This window comes from Zootoca vivipara, chromosome 10 (genome assembly GCF_965207765.1).
Source record: "Zootoca vivipara chromosome 10, rZooViv2.hap1.1, whole genome shotgun sequence".
Classification (NCBI taxonomy): Eukaryota; Metazoa; Chordata; class Lepidosauria; order Squamata; family Lacertidae; genus Zootoca; species Zootoca vivipara.
Window position 1 is genome coordinate 52,402,959 of NC_142593.1, and position 21,196 is coordinate 52,424,154.

At 45.1% G+C, this 21,196-nt stretch overlaps 1 protein-coding gene and 1 long non-coding RNA gene across 2 annotated transcripts; one reads left to right on the plus strand and one right to left on the minus strand.

The window, feature by feature from the left end:
- Positions 1 to 2,719: 2,719 nt before the first annotated feature.
- LOC118077192 (tetraspanin-36) lies at positions 2,720 to 20,705 on the minus strand. Its single transcript, XM_035100665.3, has 7 exons — positions 20,511 to 20,705; positions 9,178 to 9,369; positions 7,782 to 7,856; positions 7,484 to 7,579; positions 5,503 to 5,661; positions 4,734 to 4,817; positions 2,720 to 2,988 (listed from the first exon to the last, which is right to left on the minus strand). Exons 1-7 carry the CDS (start codon positions 20,568 to 20,570, stop codon positions 2,902 to 2,904), a joined length of 753 nt encoding a protein of 250 aa, XP_034956556.2. The 5' UTR covers positions 20,571 to 20,705; the 3' UTR covers positions 2,720 to 2,901.
- On the plus strand, positions 4,203 to 7,624 carry LOC148684475 (uncharacterized). The gene is made up of 2 exons (XR_015946071.1): positions 4,203 to 4,303; positions 7,586 to 7,624. It is a non-coding gene; the product is annotated as an uncharacterized LOC148684475 (long non-coding RNA).
- Positions 20,706 to 21,196: the final 491 nt, after the last annotated feature.

Genomic DNA, 21,196 nt, shown 5'->3' on the forward strand with positions numbered 1-21,196 from the left:
TTCTGAGGTTCCTTAAATTTATTTATTTTTACATTTCCTGCATATTCTAAATTAAGATACAGTAATTTAATCTTTTATTCTACTTTAAATATACGCTCTTGTGAAACCGCAGATTATTACAATAATCCTGCCAATGCCCTTATCTGTTTGCTGTAAATAGACATTTAAAACAGTATCATGTGACGAGATGGTTGGACAGTGTTCTTGAAGCTACGAACATGAGTTTGACCAAACTGCGGGAGGCAGTGGAAGACAGGAGTGCCTGGCGTGCTCTGGTCCATGGGGTCACGAAGAGTCGGACACGACTAAACGACTAAACAACATGTGACTTTAAAGTCATGGCTTTCTCTGCCCCCCCCAAAAAAGCCTGGGAACTGTAGTTTGTTAAGGGTACTGATAAGATTTAGGCCACCTCTGTTCCCCTCAAAGAGCTACAGTTTCCAGAATCAACGGGGGGGGGGGGAGGCATTGATTGGTAAACCGCTCTGAGAATTGTAGCTCTGGAGGGGAGTAGAGGGTCCAAACAACCCTCATGAACTGTTTGTCCCTAGCTGCAGATCGTGGTTAAGGAGGGAGATTAACCGTGGTCCCAGCTGCATGCCAGGTCAAACGTTGGCTCAGCTGCCTGCGCCACAGTGCCATGCCAAAAGGCCTGGGAAGGAACTAAGTGGGTGCCAGTTTGTCTCTCAGAGTCAGCGCATTTGCATGGTTCCAGAAAGCTATAATTTTGCTTACTGTGACAGGTGAAGCAGGTCTCTTGCTTCTCTCTTAATATGATTTCTCCCCCATCCAGTCATTTCATTCTCTTTAAAATAAAACATCATGTAATTAACCTTTATTTATTTATTTGTTTGTTTGTTTATTTATTTCAAGTTAAAAAGCAACTTATTTATCTATAGTCCAGATATTCCTGAAGCCCTCAAGAAACTAAAGCAAAGGTGGCTGGAAAAAGGAGGTGCCATTTTATTTTTCAACAGTACGTATGATAGCGAAGTTGTTCCACTGTTCACAAAAGCGCAAAGGACGCTATATGTATTAAATAAATGTGACACCAGAAGCAAGTAAAACAATGCACAGCATAAATAAAGCCTGCTGCACCATATTTTATGATGCACTTGCAAATGGCTGTTCAAATCGTATTTGTTTGGAATGGTTTCTCAGTCTCGAAAGTTAATAGGATTCAGGTGTGCTCCAATCACTCCTAAAGTTGTAGCGCTAAACGCTTAACAAATTCCCACATTGAATTGCAGTGTGTACGGGGTTGCTCCCCCCGACATAACGCTCCCAGTCCAGCCAGAACATTTCATATGCATTCTGGTGATTTGAGATATGGCATGGGATTGATTCAGTGCAAACGTCAACAAGGCAAGTGGCTGCAAGCACGGATCTCAGGGTCACACAGTCTTAATCCAGACACCGTCTAGTGCTATCAGGTTTTATACTGCTGGTCACTTCATCTTGCGTGAAAAGCTGCTGTTGGTGTGAATTAGATGATCAAAGCTGACATCCGTAGCTGTTTAGTTGTGTGCACAACATGCAAAAGCTTCATCCCTCCACGCTTAAGAGTCTAGGGAATGTGGATGGTGGTATGTTGACATTCACATCTGAATGCTGATAGTCCCAGGTGAAATTTGCAGCTGTCCAAAAACTCCACCAGCAAATGGCAACACTCACCTAAAATCTATCTCTTATTTTGCAGTGCTCACGTTCAAAGAAGTGAGACGAGATTCACAAGATTCTTCTCTGACTGTCTTTCACTGCTGAATGCTGAAAACCTTATCCTGCATTCAGAACACCCAGCAGGCAAGGGAAAACACACCGAGTCCTTTAACAGTTTGAAAAAATAATTTATGTTAGAACCACATTCATCTGTGAAACAGCAGAATGGTACCTGCTGGGCTACTGTAAGGTTTAAGGCTTCATAAGCTGTTGTAAGGAAAGGGAGCCATTTCAGTTCAACTCCAGATGTTGCTGAACTACAACTCCCACCAGCCCCCACAAGCATGGCCAATGGCGAGGGGTGATAGTAATATAATTTAATAATAATTTATTATTTATACCCCGCTCATCTGACTGGGTTGCCCCAGCCACTCTGGGCAGCTTCCAGCAAAATATTAAAATAGAATTAATTCATCAAATATTAAAAGCTTCCCTAAACAGGGCTGCCTTCAGATGTCTTCTAAAGGTCAGATACCGGTAGTTGTTTATTTCTTTGACACCTGGCGGGAGGGCGCTCCACAGGGCGTTGTAGTTTATAATAATAATAATAATTTATTATTTATACCCGCCCATCTGGCCGGGTTCCCCCAGCCACTCTGGGCGGCTTCCAACAAAACATTAAAATACAGAAATCAAACATTAAAAGCTTCCCTAAACAAGGCTGCCTTGAGATGCCTTCTAAAGGTCTGGTAATTGTTGTTCTCTTTGACCTCTGGTGGGAGGGCATTCCACAGGGTGGGTGCCACCACCGAGAAGGCCCTCTGCCTGGTTCCCTGTAACTTGGCTTCTCGTAGCAAGGGAACCGCCAGAAGACCCTCGGCGCTGGACCTCAGTGTCCGGGCAGAACGATGGGGGTGGAGACGCTCCTTCAGGTATACTGGACCGAGGCCGTTTAGGGCTTTAAAGGTCAGCACCAACACTTTGAATTGTGCTCGGAAGGTTTAAACATCTGGACACAAATTCCCTACATCAAAGATTCTCAAGCTGAATCACCAGTAGATATGTTAAATCCAAGTCAGGTCACATTTAATAACAAGCTTTGAAAGGAATCTCCTTTCTGTTCACCGAGATAAGGATTCAGCATTTTACAAAAGCAGGCAAAACATTTTCTGCTCAGAGCATCTTTCCCAAGTCCATTTTATCTTGGAAGAGCAGAACGAAGGGTCACTCTCCATCTTCCGGTCAAGCAAACGTCCCCGACAATGGATGGTAACCATTGTGCTGTTCTCTCTTGCAGGTCAGCATACAGACACTAAGCATTCCAAAGAACTGAAACGAGAAGGCAATCGTCATTATTTTAAACAGCACCAGCAATGTTCACGGCACTTAAAGAGTTCAAAAGTTGACTCCACCCTACCCCACTCCACTGCCCATATTAAGGCCCCCTTTTGTAATCTACATATTTAAATTTAAGTGGATGGAATGATTAGGTGGCTGTAAGGAGATAGTTGGGTGTTTTGGGGGGGTTATGTACTTAGATTAGTTTTGAGTTCTGGGAATGTGTAGATTTTGGAAATGGCACCATGGGAGGAATTCAACGTTGTGCTTTGCCAAGCATTTCAGCTCGCCAGATGGAACAATTTCCCCTCTTCTCTGTGCCCCACATGCTGTTCTGGGGGGTTCTCCTGGCCCCCACAGAGCCAATATCGGGGGGCACAGGTGGGGGGCGGGGCAGGGGAGAAGGTGGAAGTCCCATTGTGGAAGTGGAAGTCCTTGTGCAAGGCTTCCACAGATGGGACTCATTAGATGGGTACCTCAATTGGTAGAACATGAGACTCTTAATTTTAAGGTCATGGGTTCAAGTCCTACGTTGGGTAAAGGATTCCTCCACTGCAGGGGCTTGGACTAGCTAGCAGACCCTCGTGGTCCCTTCCCATTCTGCAGTCCTATGATTGTATGAATCATACCCTCCATTTTTCCTGTAACATTTATGAAATTCTTATACAGTAACATTATTATGTTGCGTTTTGATACATCTTGATATATCCTGATGTCTTGTATATTTGCATTTGTGGCTCTTAGTTGTTTTGCTGGGTTCCGAATGTGAAATTTGCACAGCCTTGCTTTTATTTATTCCTTTTCATTGCAATTCATACACCGCTAAGAGATTTCTGCTGAAATACAAAGGGGTATACAGAGGAACCTTGGTTCTCGAACGGCTTAGTTGGCGAACAAATCGGCTCCCAAACGCCAAAAACCCGGGAGTAAGTGTTCTGGTTTTTATATGTTTTTCGGAAGCAGAACGCCCAACACGACTTCTGCTTGAATGCAGGAAGCTCCTGCAGCCAATCGGTTTTCGAATGTTTTGGAAGACAAACGGACTCCCAGAACGGATTACGTTCGAGAACCAAGGTACCACTGTATAGGCTAACTAAGCAAATGAAATAAAAACATTGTCCCAGTGCCATTAGAACACCTGTCAGACTCTAGTTTATTTAAAGGAGCACTACAGGCAATTGGGAAGCACTAAACTTTGCTTGTCTACAGGTGGCAATGTTGTTCGATTATGCTTTAAGAAACATACTGGATAATGGCAAGGCAAAGGCTACGCAAACCAAGGATTCAGAGGGAATCAAAACTTAAGGTCCTGATGGATGAGGCCACAAAGGTTCGCCTAGTTTTGTTCCCTCACCACGAACCAGCAACTGCACTTCCTGGGTTTCAAGGGGTTGGGCTAGATGACCCTTGGGGAACCCTTCCAACTTTACGATTCTATGCTATTACCAGAAAGGTCACATTCCGGACACGAAGGCAGTGGCAACACAAAACCGAACCAACCAAAAAAAATCAAAAGAAGCTAAAGGCAGGATAAAACAGAATTTTTAAACATCACCCGAAGTATAAAATGCCCAGGGCAAGTTGGAAGGTTTCCACCTAGCACTGAAAAACTTGCATGGTAGCCTGAATCCTTTCTTTTGATTTAATGCTGTTTTGAAACTTATTGTTTAATTTATGGTTCAGATTGTGTACCTTTCTGCTCTGGGGCATTCGTGTCAAGGTCAGAGTATAAATACCTTCACAACGGCAAATCCTAGGATGACAAGCATTGCATAGTTGAGGACACTCTGCAGAATAGACTCCACCTTCTCCTCACAGCCCTGCAGGGAGAATTTGCAGATGTGGGGGAGAGAAAGAGAAAGAAAGAGAGAGAATGGTCATTAAGGAAAGAGAAATCTATTTTGGCCCTCCCAATTTCCCCACCTTAAATTCTGTTCACACCATTTCTTAAGCAAATTGCAATTTTTTTTTTAAAAAAAACACCTCTTGAAAGTTTTTCACCATTTCAGTGTAATTTCTCTCCTAATAAACACATATTTTTTTTGTATGCAATTTCCCCAACTTTGTTGCGTTTTGTACGCTATCTTCACGAACATGTGCACATTTGCACACGTCATTTGGGTTTGAGAACAGCACTGCAAAATTTGGACAAGGTCAAATTTCAAAGGTGGTGATGTTTTTGTTCCTGCTGTGGTTTGAGAAGGATGAGTTATGCAGTTTCCTATCAAAACACTAACAGAATTTAATGTCTCCCCCATCCGTTACAGTTGTAGATATCAGCAGTTTACACCACTGCCACAAAAAAACAAAACAGGAAAGAACTGTGAGCCAGTGTTGAATCTCTGCCAGAACAGATCTGAAGGGTAGCCAGAAATCCCAAATGTTAGGATTTTCAAAATCGTGCTGCTTTATTTACACCTTGCAATCATCTTAAGAGATGGCTCACACCAGCCTTTGGTTCCAGGTCCCCAGCAATTTTGTTATTCCTATGCAACATGCCCTTACTTGTGTATTGAGAAACTCCAGGTCACTCAGTTGCCCTGTGCAGTTTTTCTTAATGGCGTCTCGCTTGCAGCAGCTCACAGGAACACTGTGGTTGCCGGTGGCGTTGTACCATCGGCTACCAATCCAGTCGGTGTAGTTGTCGACTCCACAACACTGAAGCTGCAAAGATCGAAATCGTGAATGAAAGCAAACATGAATGAAAGCCCCTCTCACTTTCAAGATTATGTGAGATCTCAAAAGTGTGTGTTATAAATGTTTAAACAAAAAAAAACCTGCTGCCTGAGCCATCTTTAAAAAATGCACTGAGCCTCATGAAAACACCGTAATTACATTTTTGAAATGCATAATCAGAGGCTGCAGGGAGTCTGTTTTGACACGATTGTCTAAGTTCTGATACAAGGAGGCACAAGCGGCTAGCCCTTATGCTTGCACAAGGACCACTTTGCAATACACGGAGAGAATACAGTGGTACCTCGGGTTACAAACACTTTGGATTACAGACTCCGCTAACCCAGAAGTAGTACCTCGGGTTAAGAACTTTACCTCAGGATGAGAACAGAAATTGCGGCGGCGGCAGCAGGAGGCGGCATTGGCTAAAGTGGTACACATCAAGTTAAGAACAGTTTTAGGTTAAGAACGGACCTCCAGAACGAATTAAGTTTGTAACCAGAGGTACCACTGTATACGCAATTGCCGCAAGAATCAAAGGAATAATGAAAGAGGCTCCTGCTAAAAGAAACTCGGCAAAAGCAATTGCAGTAAATAGACGATTATGTCAGGGGCGTAGGTAGGGGAGGCGATAGGGGTGCTCCGTCCCGGGCAGTGTGATCCTGAGGGTGCCATCGCGGTTGCCCCCACCCGTGCTGGGCGCCCCGCCCCCAGAACACACGCCCCGCCCTACGGACAGTGTGCCACGCCCCCAGAATGTGCGTCAGCCCTGCCATGCCTGCTCTCCGCCCCTGGTGCCAGAGCATGAAGCTCCGCCACTGGATGATGTATCACAATTACGGAATTTAGCCAGTTGGTTTATACCAGTGGAAAAACACACCTGCTATGACATTGAACGAACATTTCCTGGATATACCGTAATTCCTCTGTCTGCAAAATGTTTGTGTAACTTAAGAAGCTGACTGGTCATTGTTTTTAAAAGCTGCAACTTTCAGGCATAATGAAAATGTGGGGTAGATTTAAGGGGAATATGATCTCTGAAATAGGTTTTGCTTCTGTACTGAATCATTGTTTTTTACACTTACTAAGTAGAACATGGGCCTTTTGAAATAAGAATGGATTGCACAAGATCAGGAAATGGCTTAATTTAATTTTGTGAAACAACTACATTTGGGGTGAATGTGTGTCTCCAGAAGCCTTGTTCATCCAGCGTTTATCCTGATATGTTTGCACAAAGTCTGTGAGGTGGTTATACGACTCCTGCTCTTTACTGAGTATCCACTCTGATTTCAACACATTCTTATTTGTTTGCACAGAGGTTATTTATGACTTCCTGTCAATCGGTTATTATACCACACTTTCCAGTGCATTTGCTTATCACTTTTCCTTACCGCAAAAAAAAACTATTTATATTTTTAAGTGGCTTTAGAGCACAAGACTGTGTTAATTCACGCTGACTGTGCAAACCTACATTCGCCATTGTGTGATTGAATCCTTCCTGCAAAATATTGGAAGAATGGAAAGGAACCTTAAAGAAATTCACAGAAGCAAAGCATCTCTTGTCCAACTGCACACTAAAAAAACAAACCCTGAAACAGATTATCTGGAACAGCCCACTGGTTATTTTTCCTGTAGTTATTTCTTTAAAAAGGAAAAAAAAGGGGGGGGAAACTGGAAGGAAACTGCAAACATGATAAAGTATGCAAAATGAGTCAACATTCATAGTTCTAGGACTATCCAGCAATAACAGGATTTTCAACCAGAGGAGGAAGTTTGTGACGATAATTTTAAACAGAACATAAAGTTTTCCAACCTCTTGCTGTAAGAAATCTATGATGTGTGACTCTTCCGTTTTCCCGTCATAGTTCTTGTATGATTGCAGCATCGGTTCATGCAAATCTGTTTTTACCTGTAGGAAGACAGAACTGTGAGGGTTTTGTTCAAGAACAGAAAGCCCCTCAACTGCAAAAAAAACAGAGAAGGTCACTGTAGCCCCTCAGCTGAAGAAAGCGCCCCCTCCTCTGAAGTTGTAGTTGTATTGGGAGGAAATTCCTCCATTGTGATTTCTCTTTCAGAACTGGTACAGAATACATACGTCTGTTTTTGCTCACCTGTCCTTTGTAAATGAATCCAAGGACAAAAGCTGCCACCTCAGCAATGAAGACCAACAGGATAATGATCAGGAACTGGAGGAAAGGAAGAGTTTGTTAGGAAGAGGCTGGTGTGCAGGTGTTGTAGACATATAAGATGACATGATGGGGTGAAGAAGCCTTGTGTGAGGGGTGGGGATGAGAGAGGCCTGTTGCCTAGCATCACCTAGAGTCCTGTGTCCAATTCTGGGCACCCCAGTTTAAGAAGGATATTGACAAGCTGGAACATGTGCAGAGGAGGATGAGCACAATGAGAAAGGGTCCAGAAACCAAGGCTTATGAGGAATAGTTGAGGGAGCTGGGTGTGTTTAGCCTGGAGAAGAGGAGACTGAGAGGTGATATGATATTGGTGGATTGATTGCTTGGCATCTGTCTGTCTTGAGAATAATAATAATAATAATAATAATAATAATAATAATAATAATAATAATAATTTATTATTTATACCCTGCCCACTCTGGGCAGCTTCCAACAGGAAAATAAAACACAGTGATCTATTAAACATTAAAAGCCTCCCTAAACAGGGCTGCCTTCAGATGTCTTCTAAAAGTCTGGTAGTTGTTTTTCTCTTTGACATCTGATGGGAGGGTGTTCCACAGGGCGGGCGCCACTACCGAGAAGGCCCTCTGCCCAGTTCCCTGCAACTTGGCTTCTCGCAACGAGGGAACCACCAGAAGGCCCTCGGCGCTGGACCTCAGTGTCCGGACAGAACGATGGGGGTGGAGACGCTCCTTCAGGTATACAGGACCGAGGCCATTTAGGGCTTTAAAGGTCAGCACCAACACTGAAACAATGGAGTGAAGCCAAACCACTGGAGAATCACAGATATGAAAGCCATCTTCAAATATCCGAAGAGCTGTCACGTGGTATAGTTCACATTAATGCTCCCATCCTCTTCTGAAGTCTTCTTAGTTATGACGGAATTCAGTCTCAAGTGGGCATGCTTAAGAGACCTCCAGCTACAAATTTTACATGGTAATGACCTTTCCTTCTAGCAACTACAAGGCCCCAGCAACGGGAAGGGAAGCCATAGGGCAAGTGACTTGTCTGGAAGAGGGTGGACAGACACTTGGGGCTTATTCAGACTTTCAGTTGTCCTGCCACTTTCCCCCAGGAAAACCTGATATTGACCCCTGAATTGGAATAAGCATCAATCAAGTTTTCAGCTGATTGACAATTGCTCCGATTCAGTGCTAAAGAGCAGGTTTGTCTGGGAAAAGCAGTGCAGCAAAGAGAAAACCATTTGGCCCTGTGGAAAAGTGGAAGTGTGGACAAGCCCTTGTCCTCTGTGGTTCCCTCTCTCTGGCGCCATGGAGTTGTTACAGAAGGCATTTTCAGGGACAGACTCCTTACTTACCACTCCCAACCCAATCTTGGATTCACGGATTGTAGCACAGCAGCCAATGAGGCCGATAACGAACATCACCACGGCAACACCAATGATGATGACAGCCGGCAGGAGAGGGTATTTATCCTGGAGGAAAGGGTCATATTCCTTGTAGGTGTTGAGGACATATGCGCCAACGTAAGAAAGTCCAGCTGCTGCAACCTTAATATAAAGCAAAATGTTGTTTCAAAATGGTATCAGATAAACCAGTTTAAGCTATTATGACTTCCTCCACCCGGTTCCCAGTGAACCCAAATGACTCCTTCCAAGACTGGTCTGTACTGGATCTAGCCACAGGATTTGACCTAGCTTGCATATTGCTGCGAGACAACTTGCCTACTACAATTCAGAGTTAACTCAAGAACACCCCTCCTGAATCAGACCAAAGGCCTATCCAGTCCATCATTCTGTTCTCACAGCGGTCAACCAGAAGTGTGTCTCCAGGTTCTGATGTTGCTTTGCTCTGAGTCCTGACGAAGAGAGGCAGGGGAACTTGGTGTTATATAATTCATGTGGCACCCACAGCTCTGATCCCCAACCAAACAGTACAACCAGGAGGCTGACCCCCTTCTGCCGCATCTGTTACCCGAGGACATGGTCACACGCTGCCAAATGATAGGGCCAGGCCTGAATGAACGTTATAGGTCTTCTAGGGAATCTATGAGCTCATCTTTGGAACAAAGATGCCAGCTAATCATCTGTCAGCAGTCAACAGTCTTATTTGCTCTCAATATAATTCTAACCACATGCTTGGCTTTAAATTAAATGCATCAGGCATAAGACCGACATTTGTCATGCTTCTGATTTAAAAATACATTTTGTTCTGAAACGGTGGTTGATTATTACAGCGGTCATGGAAAACTTCCTTCTGAAAAATGTGCCTTCCTACAGAGTTCCTTGGAAAGCTTCTTGCTGAAAGGAAAGGCAGCCTCTATAACAGACTTTGCCAACCTGGTGCCCTCTGGAAAGTTTCGACTGCAACTCACATCAGCCCCAACCAGTAGAGTTGGGCTGACTGGGGCTGATAGCAGTTGTAGTCCAAACCCTGCTCTACAACTTTGCTGCGAACAGGCAACGGTTAGCTTTCCAGTTGTGTGCAATTGCACATCAACACAACAGTGAAATCGCTTGCAGTTCAACCATTGTACGAAGAGCTTCCATTTGTTAGTTCTGGTTACCTGGCCTAAAAAAAACACCTGGCAGGATGTAGTGGAGTGTATACAAGATAAACAAACAAAGACAAACATACTCGAATACAATTCCCATTTGCAAATGCAAAATATTAAGAGGACAAATTTGCTTGGAAATTCTGTACGCCAAGCCGAACCATAAGGAACATGATGAGGCAGACTCATGTGATGTAGTTCGTGATATTAACTTGTCATACTATTAAAAGTGCAAATACTTCCTCTTTTGCCTAGCTAGCTTGGACATCACAACACTTAAGAACAACTTCAGTTCCCAGAAAGTAATCCCTATTAAACGCATCAGAACTGATTTGCGTGTGGAAACCTTTTAACCAGGCCTAGAAATAAATTCAGACAGGACTCAAATTTTTGGTTTGGTTTTTGGCAGAATTTAGGCCACAACTTTATTGATTACAGTGGTACCTCGACTTACGAATGACTCGACGTACGAATGTTTCGAGTTACAAAGAAAGTTCCATCCGCCATTTTGGATGCGGCTTAGATTTTTAAATATTTTTTTCCCCATTGACTTCGACCTACAATTTTTTTGACTTACGAAGGTCCGTTCGGAACTGATTAAATTTGCAAGTCGAGGGACCACCGTACAAATCAAGTGAGTGGTTGCATAGGCTCTGGTTTGACTAGCTCCCTGCAGCCGTGCAGGCAGCGCTGACCCTGGGCACCAACCATAAGTCAGCCTTGGGTGAACCCCTGGGACAGCGACAAGCAGGGGGTCTGCTAGGCCACCACCCAGATGTCCCCTGGACTCAGGCTCCAGGCACAACCCCGCTCGGGGAAGACCAACCATGAGTCCATGGATTCCTTGTTAAAGGAATACCCAATGCATAGGGATGGCTAGGAACCCTGCCATCCCTATCCACAAGAACCAGAGCCTATCCGCAACCTTACAAGTTGTGACGATTTGCTACGCAGCAGCCAAAACCCAAATGGCACCAGCCAATCAGCCAAGTGGGGAAAATTCCTGCCGTGCCCCAGCCCCAACCACAGGCGACACATGATGGCATAGCAAGGTGAAGCGCAAGCCCTAAATATAGGGAGAGGTGGGCGGGTCTTCTGATGCAAAGAGCCCGAAAGAAAAACTCAGGGCATGTGCCTCAGCTTAAGTAGTGCTCCCTTGAACTGCTTTGACTGGCACCCTGCTAGCCCAATTGCTCCCTAGTTCGAGGGGCCACCAATAGGGTGTTGTGGCTGCTCCAATGTTCCCACCCACAACACAAGGCTTGATTATTACCAGGTCCCACCGCAACACATGCCCTCTGTTTAGGGAGGACCCGATTTCTAAATAGAGACATGCATACCTGTACATAGACTTGCAGTCTTTGTAGCTCCTTCCTTTCAACATAGGAAGAGGTAAGTTTAGTCGGCTCCTCTGTAGCAACAAACTCACCATCCCAGAAGGCTTCTTAAAGGCACAAACAAACCTATTGATCTTCCAGTTATTTCCCTGTACTTTTTTTTTTAAAGGGGAATATATGCTAGGCCATATTTCAATTAGTGAAAATCCAGACACACAAGTTATTTGGGGGGGGGGAAGCAAAGTTATTGAGCTTTTTAAAGTTTTGTTGTTGAGCTTTTTGAGCAAAATCACAAAAAATGGACGTTTTAGAGCTTTTTTAAAAGTAAAATCGCCCAAAACTACACTGCCGACATGCGTTGCCATATGTCCGGATTTTCCAGGACATTTTTGCCGATTTCCGCCCGGACACTGCTTCCAACAGCAGTATTCCAAGTATGTTCTGAAAATGTCTCGGTATGTCCAGACGTACAGCAACCCTAATATACGCTTAGACTGTATATGCAAAATCCAATGCTGGAGAAAGATCTGTCTCCACCAAAGATTCACAACTTGAAAAAAAATAAGCTGCGCCAAACTACAACCCAGAGAGCTACACTGTACCGTTAATAAAAAAAACATCCGCAGAGGCCAACTAGATACCTTCCCCAAAAGAATCCTAGGAACTAGTTTGTTAAGGGTCCTGAGAGTCATCGGGAGACCCCCCTATTCCAGAGTTCTTTGGGAAAGAAGGATTGACTGTGAGAGCCAGTGTGGTGTAATGGTTAAGAGCGGTAGACTCGTAATCTGGGGAACCGGGTTCATGTCTCCGCTCCTCCACATGCAGTTGCTGGGTGACCTTGGGCTAGTCACACTTCTCTGAAGTCTCTCAGCCCCACTCACCTCACAGGGTGTCTGTTGTGGGCGAAGAAGGGAGAGGAGATTGCTAGCCGCTTTGAGACTCCTTCGGGTAGTGATAAAGCAGGATATCAAATCCAAACCCTTGACTGTTGCAACACACTGAGAACTGTGGCTCTGGGAGGGGAATTTGGGTTTGCCAAGGAACTCTCAGCAACTTTAATAAATCACACTACCTCAAATTCTTGGGGGGGATATCATTCAAAGTGGTATAACACTGCTTCAAATGTATAGTCCAAGTAAGGCCTCGGAGAAAGCTTTCTTTCACAGCAACACCTTTGCTCTTAAAACAAAAACTTATCTTGCTCAACACTCGAGTGCACTCAGGCTTTCCCGCACTTAGAAGATGGCGTCTTTATCTCAAGAGGTTTAACCAGAACGATGAGTGGCACACCCGTCATACAGGTCAGCCCAGCCCAAGAGTTCACAATCCAAGGACTTCTTTAGCTCATGGCAGAAGGAGTAAGAACTGCTCTCTTTTCAAGTAGGTCATTGTATCACTCTCTGGCTCAATCAGCCAGGCTCAAAACCACTTACCCAATAAATTATTTGATTTATTTCTTAGCATAAGGGCCTCAGTGGCATCCTTTAGGAAGGAGGTTCACACCAGATTCCCGCAACCGCTACCTCTCCTGGTAGGAATAGGTTAAGTGCCATCAACCAAAACTCTCTGAAATTCATAAGACATATTGCAGGGGCGGGGTGGAGGGAAACACCCCCCCCCCCAAGACCATCACTATTTTCGGCTGGGATTCAAAAACAGATGGGGAAATTTCAGTTGCCCAATTATAATTGGCTGGAAGGTCTTGTGCAACAAGCACACTTCCTCAGAAGTCAAGACTCTTGGAACGGGAGGAGGAAATGTTCTGGAAAGTTTGTAGAAAACGTGCTTTGACGCAACCACATCCACACCATGAATTAAAGCACTTGACTTCCCACCTGCAAACTGTAGTTTGTTAAGGGCTCAACTGGTAGAGCATGAGACCCCTTAGTCTCAGGGTTGTGGGTTTGAGCCCCACATTGGGTGGAAGATTCCTGACTTGCAGGGGGTTGGACTAGATGACCCTTATGACCCCTTCCAGCTCTGCAGTTCTATGATTCTATGACTCTAAGGGTGCTGGGAACAGCAACAGCAGTATTTATATACCGCTTTTCGGGCGGACCTCACAAAACAGTTTACATAATATTACTGCAGCAATGTGGATTGCTTTAACAACAAACCCCAAAAGGTGGTATGGAATGAATAAGATGAACCTGTTTGCTTAGAAAAAAAGTACAGCATCTTCTCTGCTCTCATAGAACTAGGTGTTAATTGATGACCCATCATTTGAGAAATATGCAGAAACAGAGGTACTGCCCCCACCATTTGAGAGCTATGCAATAAATAGGCTTATTGCACCATTGAGGCTGTCCACGATTCTTGATGTTGTTAAAATCAAGAGTAGTTTTTAAAATTATTATTATTAGTTTTGCTTTGAAAGGTGAAAGGCAGAAGGCAGCATAAATACTGGATGAGATTCCTCCATTGCAGGGGCTAGATGACTCGCAGGGTCTCTTTGAACTCTACAGTGCTATGATTCTAGGATTCACCCATAGTGAATTTCAGTATACACTTCACCATTTCATTATCACTCCAAAAAAGCGTTGGGGCTTAATTTGGCTGCTGGCCACATGCTCTGCCTTTAAAGCTGCACCTCTCCCATCCCAAGAATTGGTACGCACCTGCTGTTGCTGCTCTGTGGGTGTACAGGGTGCACTCTGCACATGCTCCAACACACCTTCCCAATTATTATTTTATTAAGCATCTTTAAACTGGACTTGGATCTTTTCTCCAACCCTCTATTCCCCAGTACTTTTGTTCTTCTGAGAGACTTGATGGAACTTCCCATGAACTGCCACCTGACTGGAAAGCTACCAGGACCTCAGTGGAATTTCTCCACAAACACCCTTCTAAATCTTTAAGCAAACAAGCTGCACAATCACTCTCCCAGGGGATAGAGCCAAAAAAAATAAGCCTAGCTTCATGGTTGCTAAAGCATAAGTGGCCACGCATTCCCAAAACACTTTCCATTTTCTTTTGATCCTTTGATTAATTGATTATATATAAACCGTAAGCTTTTCGGCTATAAGATTGACTCTTAATATGGCCAATCTCCCTGAAGAGTCTTTAGAATATACATATGAATCTCTCTCTCTCTCTCTCTCTCTCTCTCTCTCTCTCTCTCACACACACACACACACACACACACACACACACCACTGGGATGTTGCAATAATTTTTTGCAGCGTGGAGTGCTTCTGTACTGTAGGAAAGAGCAAAGAGAATACAAATTGCAGACTGCCATTCCTGCATTCCAGTACAGTGGTAAAGGGTAAAGGTAAAGGGGCCCCTGACCATCAGGTCCAGTCGTGTCCGACTCTGGGGTTGCGGCGCTCATCTCGCTCTATAGGCTGAGGGAGCCGGCGTTTGTCTGCAGACAGCTTCCGGGTCATGTGGCCAGCATGACAAAGCTGCTTCTGGCGAACCAGAGCAGCGCACGGAAACGCCGTTTACCTTCCCGCCGGAGCGGTCCCTATTTATCTACTTGCACTTTGACATGCTTTCGAACTGCTAGGTGGGCAGGAGCTGGGACCGAGCAACGGGAGCTCACCCCGTTGCAGGGATTCGAACCGCCGACCTTCTGATCAGCAAGCCCTAGACTCTGTGGTTTAACCCACAGCGCCACCTGCGTCCCAGTACAGTGGTACCTTGGGTTAGGAACTTAATTCGTTTTGGAGGTCCTTTCTTAACCTGAAACTGTTCTTAACCTGAGGTACCACTTTAGCTAATGGGGCCTGCCGCGCCGCCGCCACGTGATTTCTGTTCTCATCCTGAAGCAAAGTTCTTAACCCGGGGTACTATTTCTGGGTTAGCAGAGTCTGTAACCTGAAGCGTCTGTTACCTGAAGCGTCTGTAACCCGAGGTACCACTGTATAGTTCATATTGTCCGTGTAATATATTGCAGGGACAGGTATGCCCCACCCCCCATAATCAGTCACATGTCAGGGTGCACTCACACCATTTGAATGGCAATGTCCATTAACTTGGGGGGGGGCTCGATTTTTTTTTGAGGGGGGGGCAAAGGGACCTTGGCCTCTAGGACTTGGCTCCTATGCTCTGTTCCCACCAAGCTTGCTCAGTCCTCATTGGGTAGTTTTGGGGTGTTCCCCCTTCACTTAGGGTCTCTCCCTAAAGTTTTTTTTAATACTTCTGCAAATGCTAGGAATCCCCAAACCTGCATGGATGGTGGCATTTTGGCTACATAAAGCTCCACGATCAAGAAAACAAATCCTCTATTGGTGCTTGCGTATATAATAGTGCCAAGAGTGAGAGAGAGGAAAGGAAAGGATGAAGGGAGGAAGAGGGGAGTGTTTGCAGCTCATTGTTCTGGCTTCATATTGTTATAAATGGTAGGGTTTTTGTTTTTTTTCTTTCTTGCATTTTGAGATGTGCTTGCTCTAGCCCAGGGGTCAGCAAACTTTTTCAGCAGGGGGCTGGTCCACTGTCCCTCAGACCTTGTGGGGGGGCCGGACAATATTTTGAAAAAAAACAAATCATTTCTCCTGCGTATTCCCCATCTTACTTTAATAGTACATGTTAGTTTATCATTAATAGCTCTATCCCACACCACTTTATACCACTCTTCCATTTGATATTCACCTTGCCCCATCCACGTCCTAGCTATAATAACTCATGCAGCTGTCAATAAATCTGTGAACAAGTCCTTCCTAGTCTGCAAACCTTCTAACCCATTGTCAGTTGATAACAATGCTACCTCTGGACTTTCCATCAGCTTTAAGCCAGTGATTTCTGTTATCTCCTTAAACACCCTTTGCCCCAGCAACTTTTCTGTCCGGATTTTGAGGCTATATGGAAGGCATTTGTAGAATTTGTACTGTTAAAATGGAAAGGGGTCAAACCATCGCAAGAGGTGTTGAAATTTTGGGGTGTTGGATAGTCTCAGGGGTGGGGTGCACATTTTTATGTTTATTTATTTGTTATATACTGTAAAAGAAAAAGAAAACAAAAGTTGTTTAGGGTTTTTTTGGGGGGGGGCAAAGTAGTTTGTTGAACTTTTTCAAAGACATTTTTATGGATTTCTGCCTGGCAACCCTAAACATCGCTCTCTCCCCAACTGGGATTTCCAGCAACTGTTACTCAGAGGTTACTCGGATTGTGGTTCTGGGCATTAGCAGTTGCACATCCCCACTGTGGTTTAAAGAGGACTCAAAAAAGAGAAGGGGCCGTGGGCACCATGCCTCTCGTTTCCTTCTTCTCTTTCTTTCTTTCTTTCTTTCTTTTTTTTACAGTGCATCTGTTCATTTGTGCTACAGCACACCCGTGTGTGCATCTTTTTAAGAAGCACATGGCTTGCAACCACAGGTGCAGACCTCCTGCAAGACACCCAACAACCCACTTCTGGCTTGCAACCCTGATGAAGACAGCTGGATGCAAAGCTAGCCATGGCTTCTGTTCTGCTCCTTATTTGGTTCCTGTGGAAGAGCAAAGTTCAATAGGTGCAGCTTTGTTGCTGCACCTGCTGAACTTCGATCTTCTCGCGTGACATGAACAATGAAAGGTGGAGCAAAAGCTTTTGAACAATCAGTCGTTCTGTCCAAGGAATTCCGGGAATTATAGTTCTGCGAGGGAAATAGGGGATCTCCAAACAGCTCTCAGCATCCTTAACAAATGGCAGTTGCCAGGATTCTTGGGGGAAGCCATGACCGTTTAAAGTGGTAAGGTAAAGGGACCCCTGACCGTTAGGTTCAGTCGCGGACAACTCTCGGGTTGCGGCGCTCATCTTGCTTTACTGGCCGAGGGAGCCGGCGTACAGCTTCTGGGTCATGTGACCAGCATGACTAAGCTGCTTCGGGCGAACCAGAGCAGCACACGGAAACGCCATTTACCTTCCCGCCAGAGCAGTACCTATTTATCTACTTGCACTGCGTGCTTTCGAACTGCTAGGTTGGCAGGAGCAGGGACCGAGCAACAGGAGCTCACCCCATCACAGGGATTTGAACCGCCAACCTTCCGATCAACAAGCCCTAGGCTCTGTGGTTTAACTCACAGTGCCACCCACGCCACCAGTGGTATGGTACTGCTTTCAATGCATAGTGCAGATAGGGCCTTAGCCCACAAAAGTGACTGTCCTGCCTGCCATCATATACTATATTAGTTAGGTACCAGCCTTCTAGTGAGTCAGACCATCGATCCCTCGAGGTGGGTCAGCAATAAATCACACGGAGTACAGGTAAGTGAAGGGAACTCCAGTAGTGGAGGCTGACGGTCCCTGCCTTCCCACAGTTGCTTATGACTCCTCATCTCCAGGGTCCTTCCCAAGCAATCCAAGACTATGCCCTCTTCATGCCTCTTCTGGGTCTGGGAGACCAGGGGTAAGGGGAGCTTGTCATGGCACGAGGAGGAGACATCCTGGCTTCTTTACCAGCCTCTTGGTCTCCCTCTTCTCCTTCTGCTTCTGGACTTCTCTCTGCCACAGATTCTCCCAGCTCACTAAACCCTGTTACCTCTTCAGCTTTGGCCATCTCGTCCTCCCAATCTTCTCCCTCTGACCACTCATCATCGTCCTACCACCATTCTCTAGGCACTGAGCCTTCGTCCTTTGGGATTTCTCAAGTGGGTCCTCCCACCACCCTTCTGCATTCAGTCCATGACAAAAAGTAAGTACAGTCGTACCTCGGAAGTCGAACGCCTTGCGAGTCAAACGTCTTGGCTCCCGAATGTCGCAAACCCGGAAGTGAGTGTTCCGGTTTGCAAACGTTCTTTGGAACCCGAACGTCCAACATGGGTTCCGCGGGTTCCAATTGGCCGCAGGAGCTTCCTGCAGCCAATCAGAAGCTGTGCCTTGGTTTTCAAATGTTTTGGAAGTCAAACCGACTTCCGGAACAGATTCCGTTCGACTTCCGAGGTATGACGACTGTATTAGCTACTGTACATTGACTGTCAGTGGCATTCCAGGGTTTCAGACAGGGTTTTGTAGCTGGGCATTTCCACACACAAAACATGGGAGCAATCACTGACTCCAGGCCTTCCCTACGAAGGGAACATTCGTCGACCCAAAGAACTAACTTTTGTAAAGCTTCCCTACTAATCCCGAGGTTAATCAGACAAATAGCAGTTTCAGCCTCTGTCAACTCCGTCAGCCTCCTGATATTTTGGACTACAACTCCCATCAGCCCCAGCCAACCCTCTGCTGGTGACTGCTGGCCTGTTTAAAAGCCTAATCTAAAGCAGAGAGGCAGTGTGGTGTAGTGGCTAGAGTCCAGGACTGGGATCAGAGAGTCCCACTCAGCCTGGAAGCCCAATGGGTGACTTTCCCTCAGTCTCTTACTCTCAGCCTATCCTACCTCCTAGGGTTGTTGTAAGGATTAAATGAAGGTCCGGGAGAATCAAGTACAGTGCCCTGAGGAAGAACATCATAAAAAATTCCCCAAATCCACCACTGCCTCCCTCCAACCACCACTTCTCCCAATAAGCACTTAATTCAGACCAGAACATCAACTGCCTCACAAATGCAGATCTGCCTTGTATTAGATCTCTGTAAATAAATCAGATTTCTGCTTAATTTTGCCACTTAGAAAAAAGGCAACTTTATTGAACGCTATTAAAGGCCAACGATGGAATATTGGGGGAAAGATAAAAACCACCCTATAGAATTCCTTTTAAGGCACCCAAACAGGTTTCTCCCCCTTCCGATTAAACCAAAATCAGCACTGAGAATGTTCTGTCAGGTCCTCAAACCTCAAACAAACCCACACCCTGTTACAGGATATCCTGTCCCTCCTTCGCTGCTCAGTTTCTCGGAGGCATTCTCATTCTAGGGTTGCCAAATGCTTTGCTATTTTTATCATCACTATCATTACTGCAGAGATCCTGTGTGTTAAGCAACTAGATGGCAAGCAGGAATCAAAAAGATAAAAAAAGGTTTTCCCATTACTGCAGCTTCATTCCAGGAGTAAAACTTCCCCCGCCGAGTTTCTTCCTTCGCCATGTGTGTTAAAAGTCATAGGAAACTAGCCAGCACCGGCATGCGGGGACTCCTTGTTTAATACATGGCATTCAGAGTGCTTCTAATGCAGCAATGGGGAGACCTACTACAGCCAGTGTGTTTTTTTTCCTTTTAAAAATGTTTAGGGGCACTCTCATTTTGACTCAAGAAATTGACTGTTTTATAGTTAAAATCGGGGGAAATAAATACAGTAAGCGGACAAAAGTACAAAGATTTACAAAATGTTTAGGGGTATGCGCACCCCTGTGTACCCCCAGAAAAAAAGCACTGCCTACAGCCCTCCTGAGACTGATGGACTCCAGCTCCCATCAGCATGTCCAACAGTTTGGGATGATGGAATCTGGAGTCCCAACAACACTTGGAGGTTACAGGTTCGCCCAAACTCACTTTAATGCCTTAGCATCCCTTGTTAATACTGAGGTGGGGGGGGGGGGACTGAAGGGGATTTCCAACTTCCCTTTTCTTTTACTAGCTCTGCTTCTGAACCCTGAACAACAGAAAAAGCAATACCGTACAGGTACTAAAAGTTTCACGCTGTAACCAGAGAGATGTCTACATATTTTATATTTTGCTGGAAGCTGCTGCTGCAGCAACTCAATCCCATTCTGAAACTCTTTAACCGCAACAGCACCCCAAGAACTTCACGCCCGAGCACAATCTTAGGGTACATTTACTTGGGGAAAAGGGGAAGGGCTTTGTCCACAAAGTAAACACTCACAGAAACACAGGTGTTTTAAGCTCAGCAGATCCATCTCTTGCTTTAGATCTGCAGGAAAGAGTCCATAGGAGGAAAGTTATTACCGAAATACAGGTCTGCTTCCTTTCCATCTTACTTACCCAAAAAAACAGGCTGATCAGTAGCAAAACCGTTTTGGAGGTGATCACGCCGCAGTCCATTATCTCTGCTCTGTGTGCGTTTGTACTACTGAAGTGGGGGAAAAAAGATTTTTCAAAACAACAGCAGAAGAAAGCTTTTCGTTGCCTGCTAAAGTAATTCCGCCTCCAGGTTTGTGCAGGCTCTCCTTCACCTCTGGGGACTTTTGAGCTGAGCGTTACCAATTATCAGTGCATGATGCTGGCCATGCCCTTCCCCTAATCACATGCTCAGTTATGTACAGTGCAAAACAACACCTTGCTTATTCCTTGCCCATGTGACTAACATACTATTGTGACTAATAGGGAGTGTCGTAAGCCTTCTGAACTTAGCTGGCTGGACAAAAAAGGGGCTGTACCCAGCAGTCCCTAATAGCAGATCCACCGCAGCTTGGAGCTTTCGTCTGGCTGTAGCTGAGCATGCAGCTGAACACTGAATGCATTCAGATCAAACACGCCACTCAAAGGATCCTGGGAACAGTAGTTTGTTCAGGGCACTGGGAACTGTAGCTCAGCGAGGGAGTAAACTACAGTTCTCCGAATTCTTTCTTTCTTTTTTTCTCTTCAAATAATATTTATTGATTTTCTAACATTCCAAATTACAAAAATTCACAAAAACAAGAAAAACACACACAAAAACAGGAATAAAA

Bases quoted from the DNA above. Each gene is read 5' to 3' on its own strand.
- LOC118077192 (XM_035100665.3), bottom strand. From the start codon at position 20,570: ATGGACTGCGGCGTGATCACCTCCAAAACGGTTTTGCTACTGATCAGC. The intron at 7,580-7,781 runs GTGAGCAAAAAC...GTCTTCCTACAG, and splicing joins GATTCATTTACAAAGGACAG to GTAAAAACAGATTTGCATGA. The intron at 2,989-4,733 runs GTATTTATACTC...TTCTCGTTTCAG, and splicing joins TAGGATTTGCCGTTGTGAAG to TTCTTTGGAATGCTTAGTGT.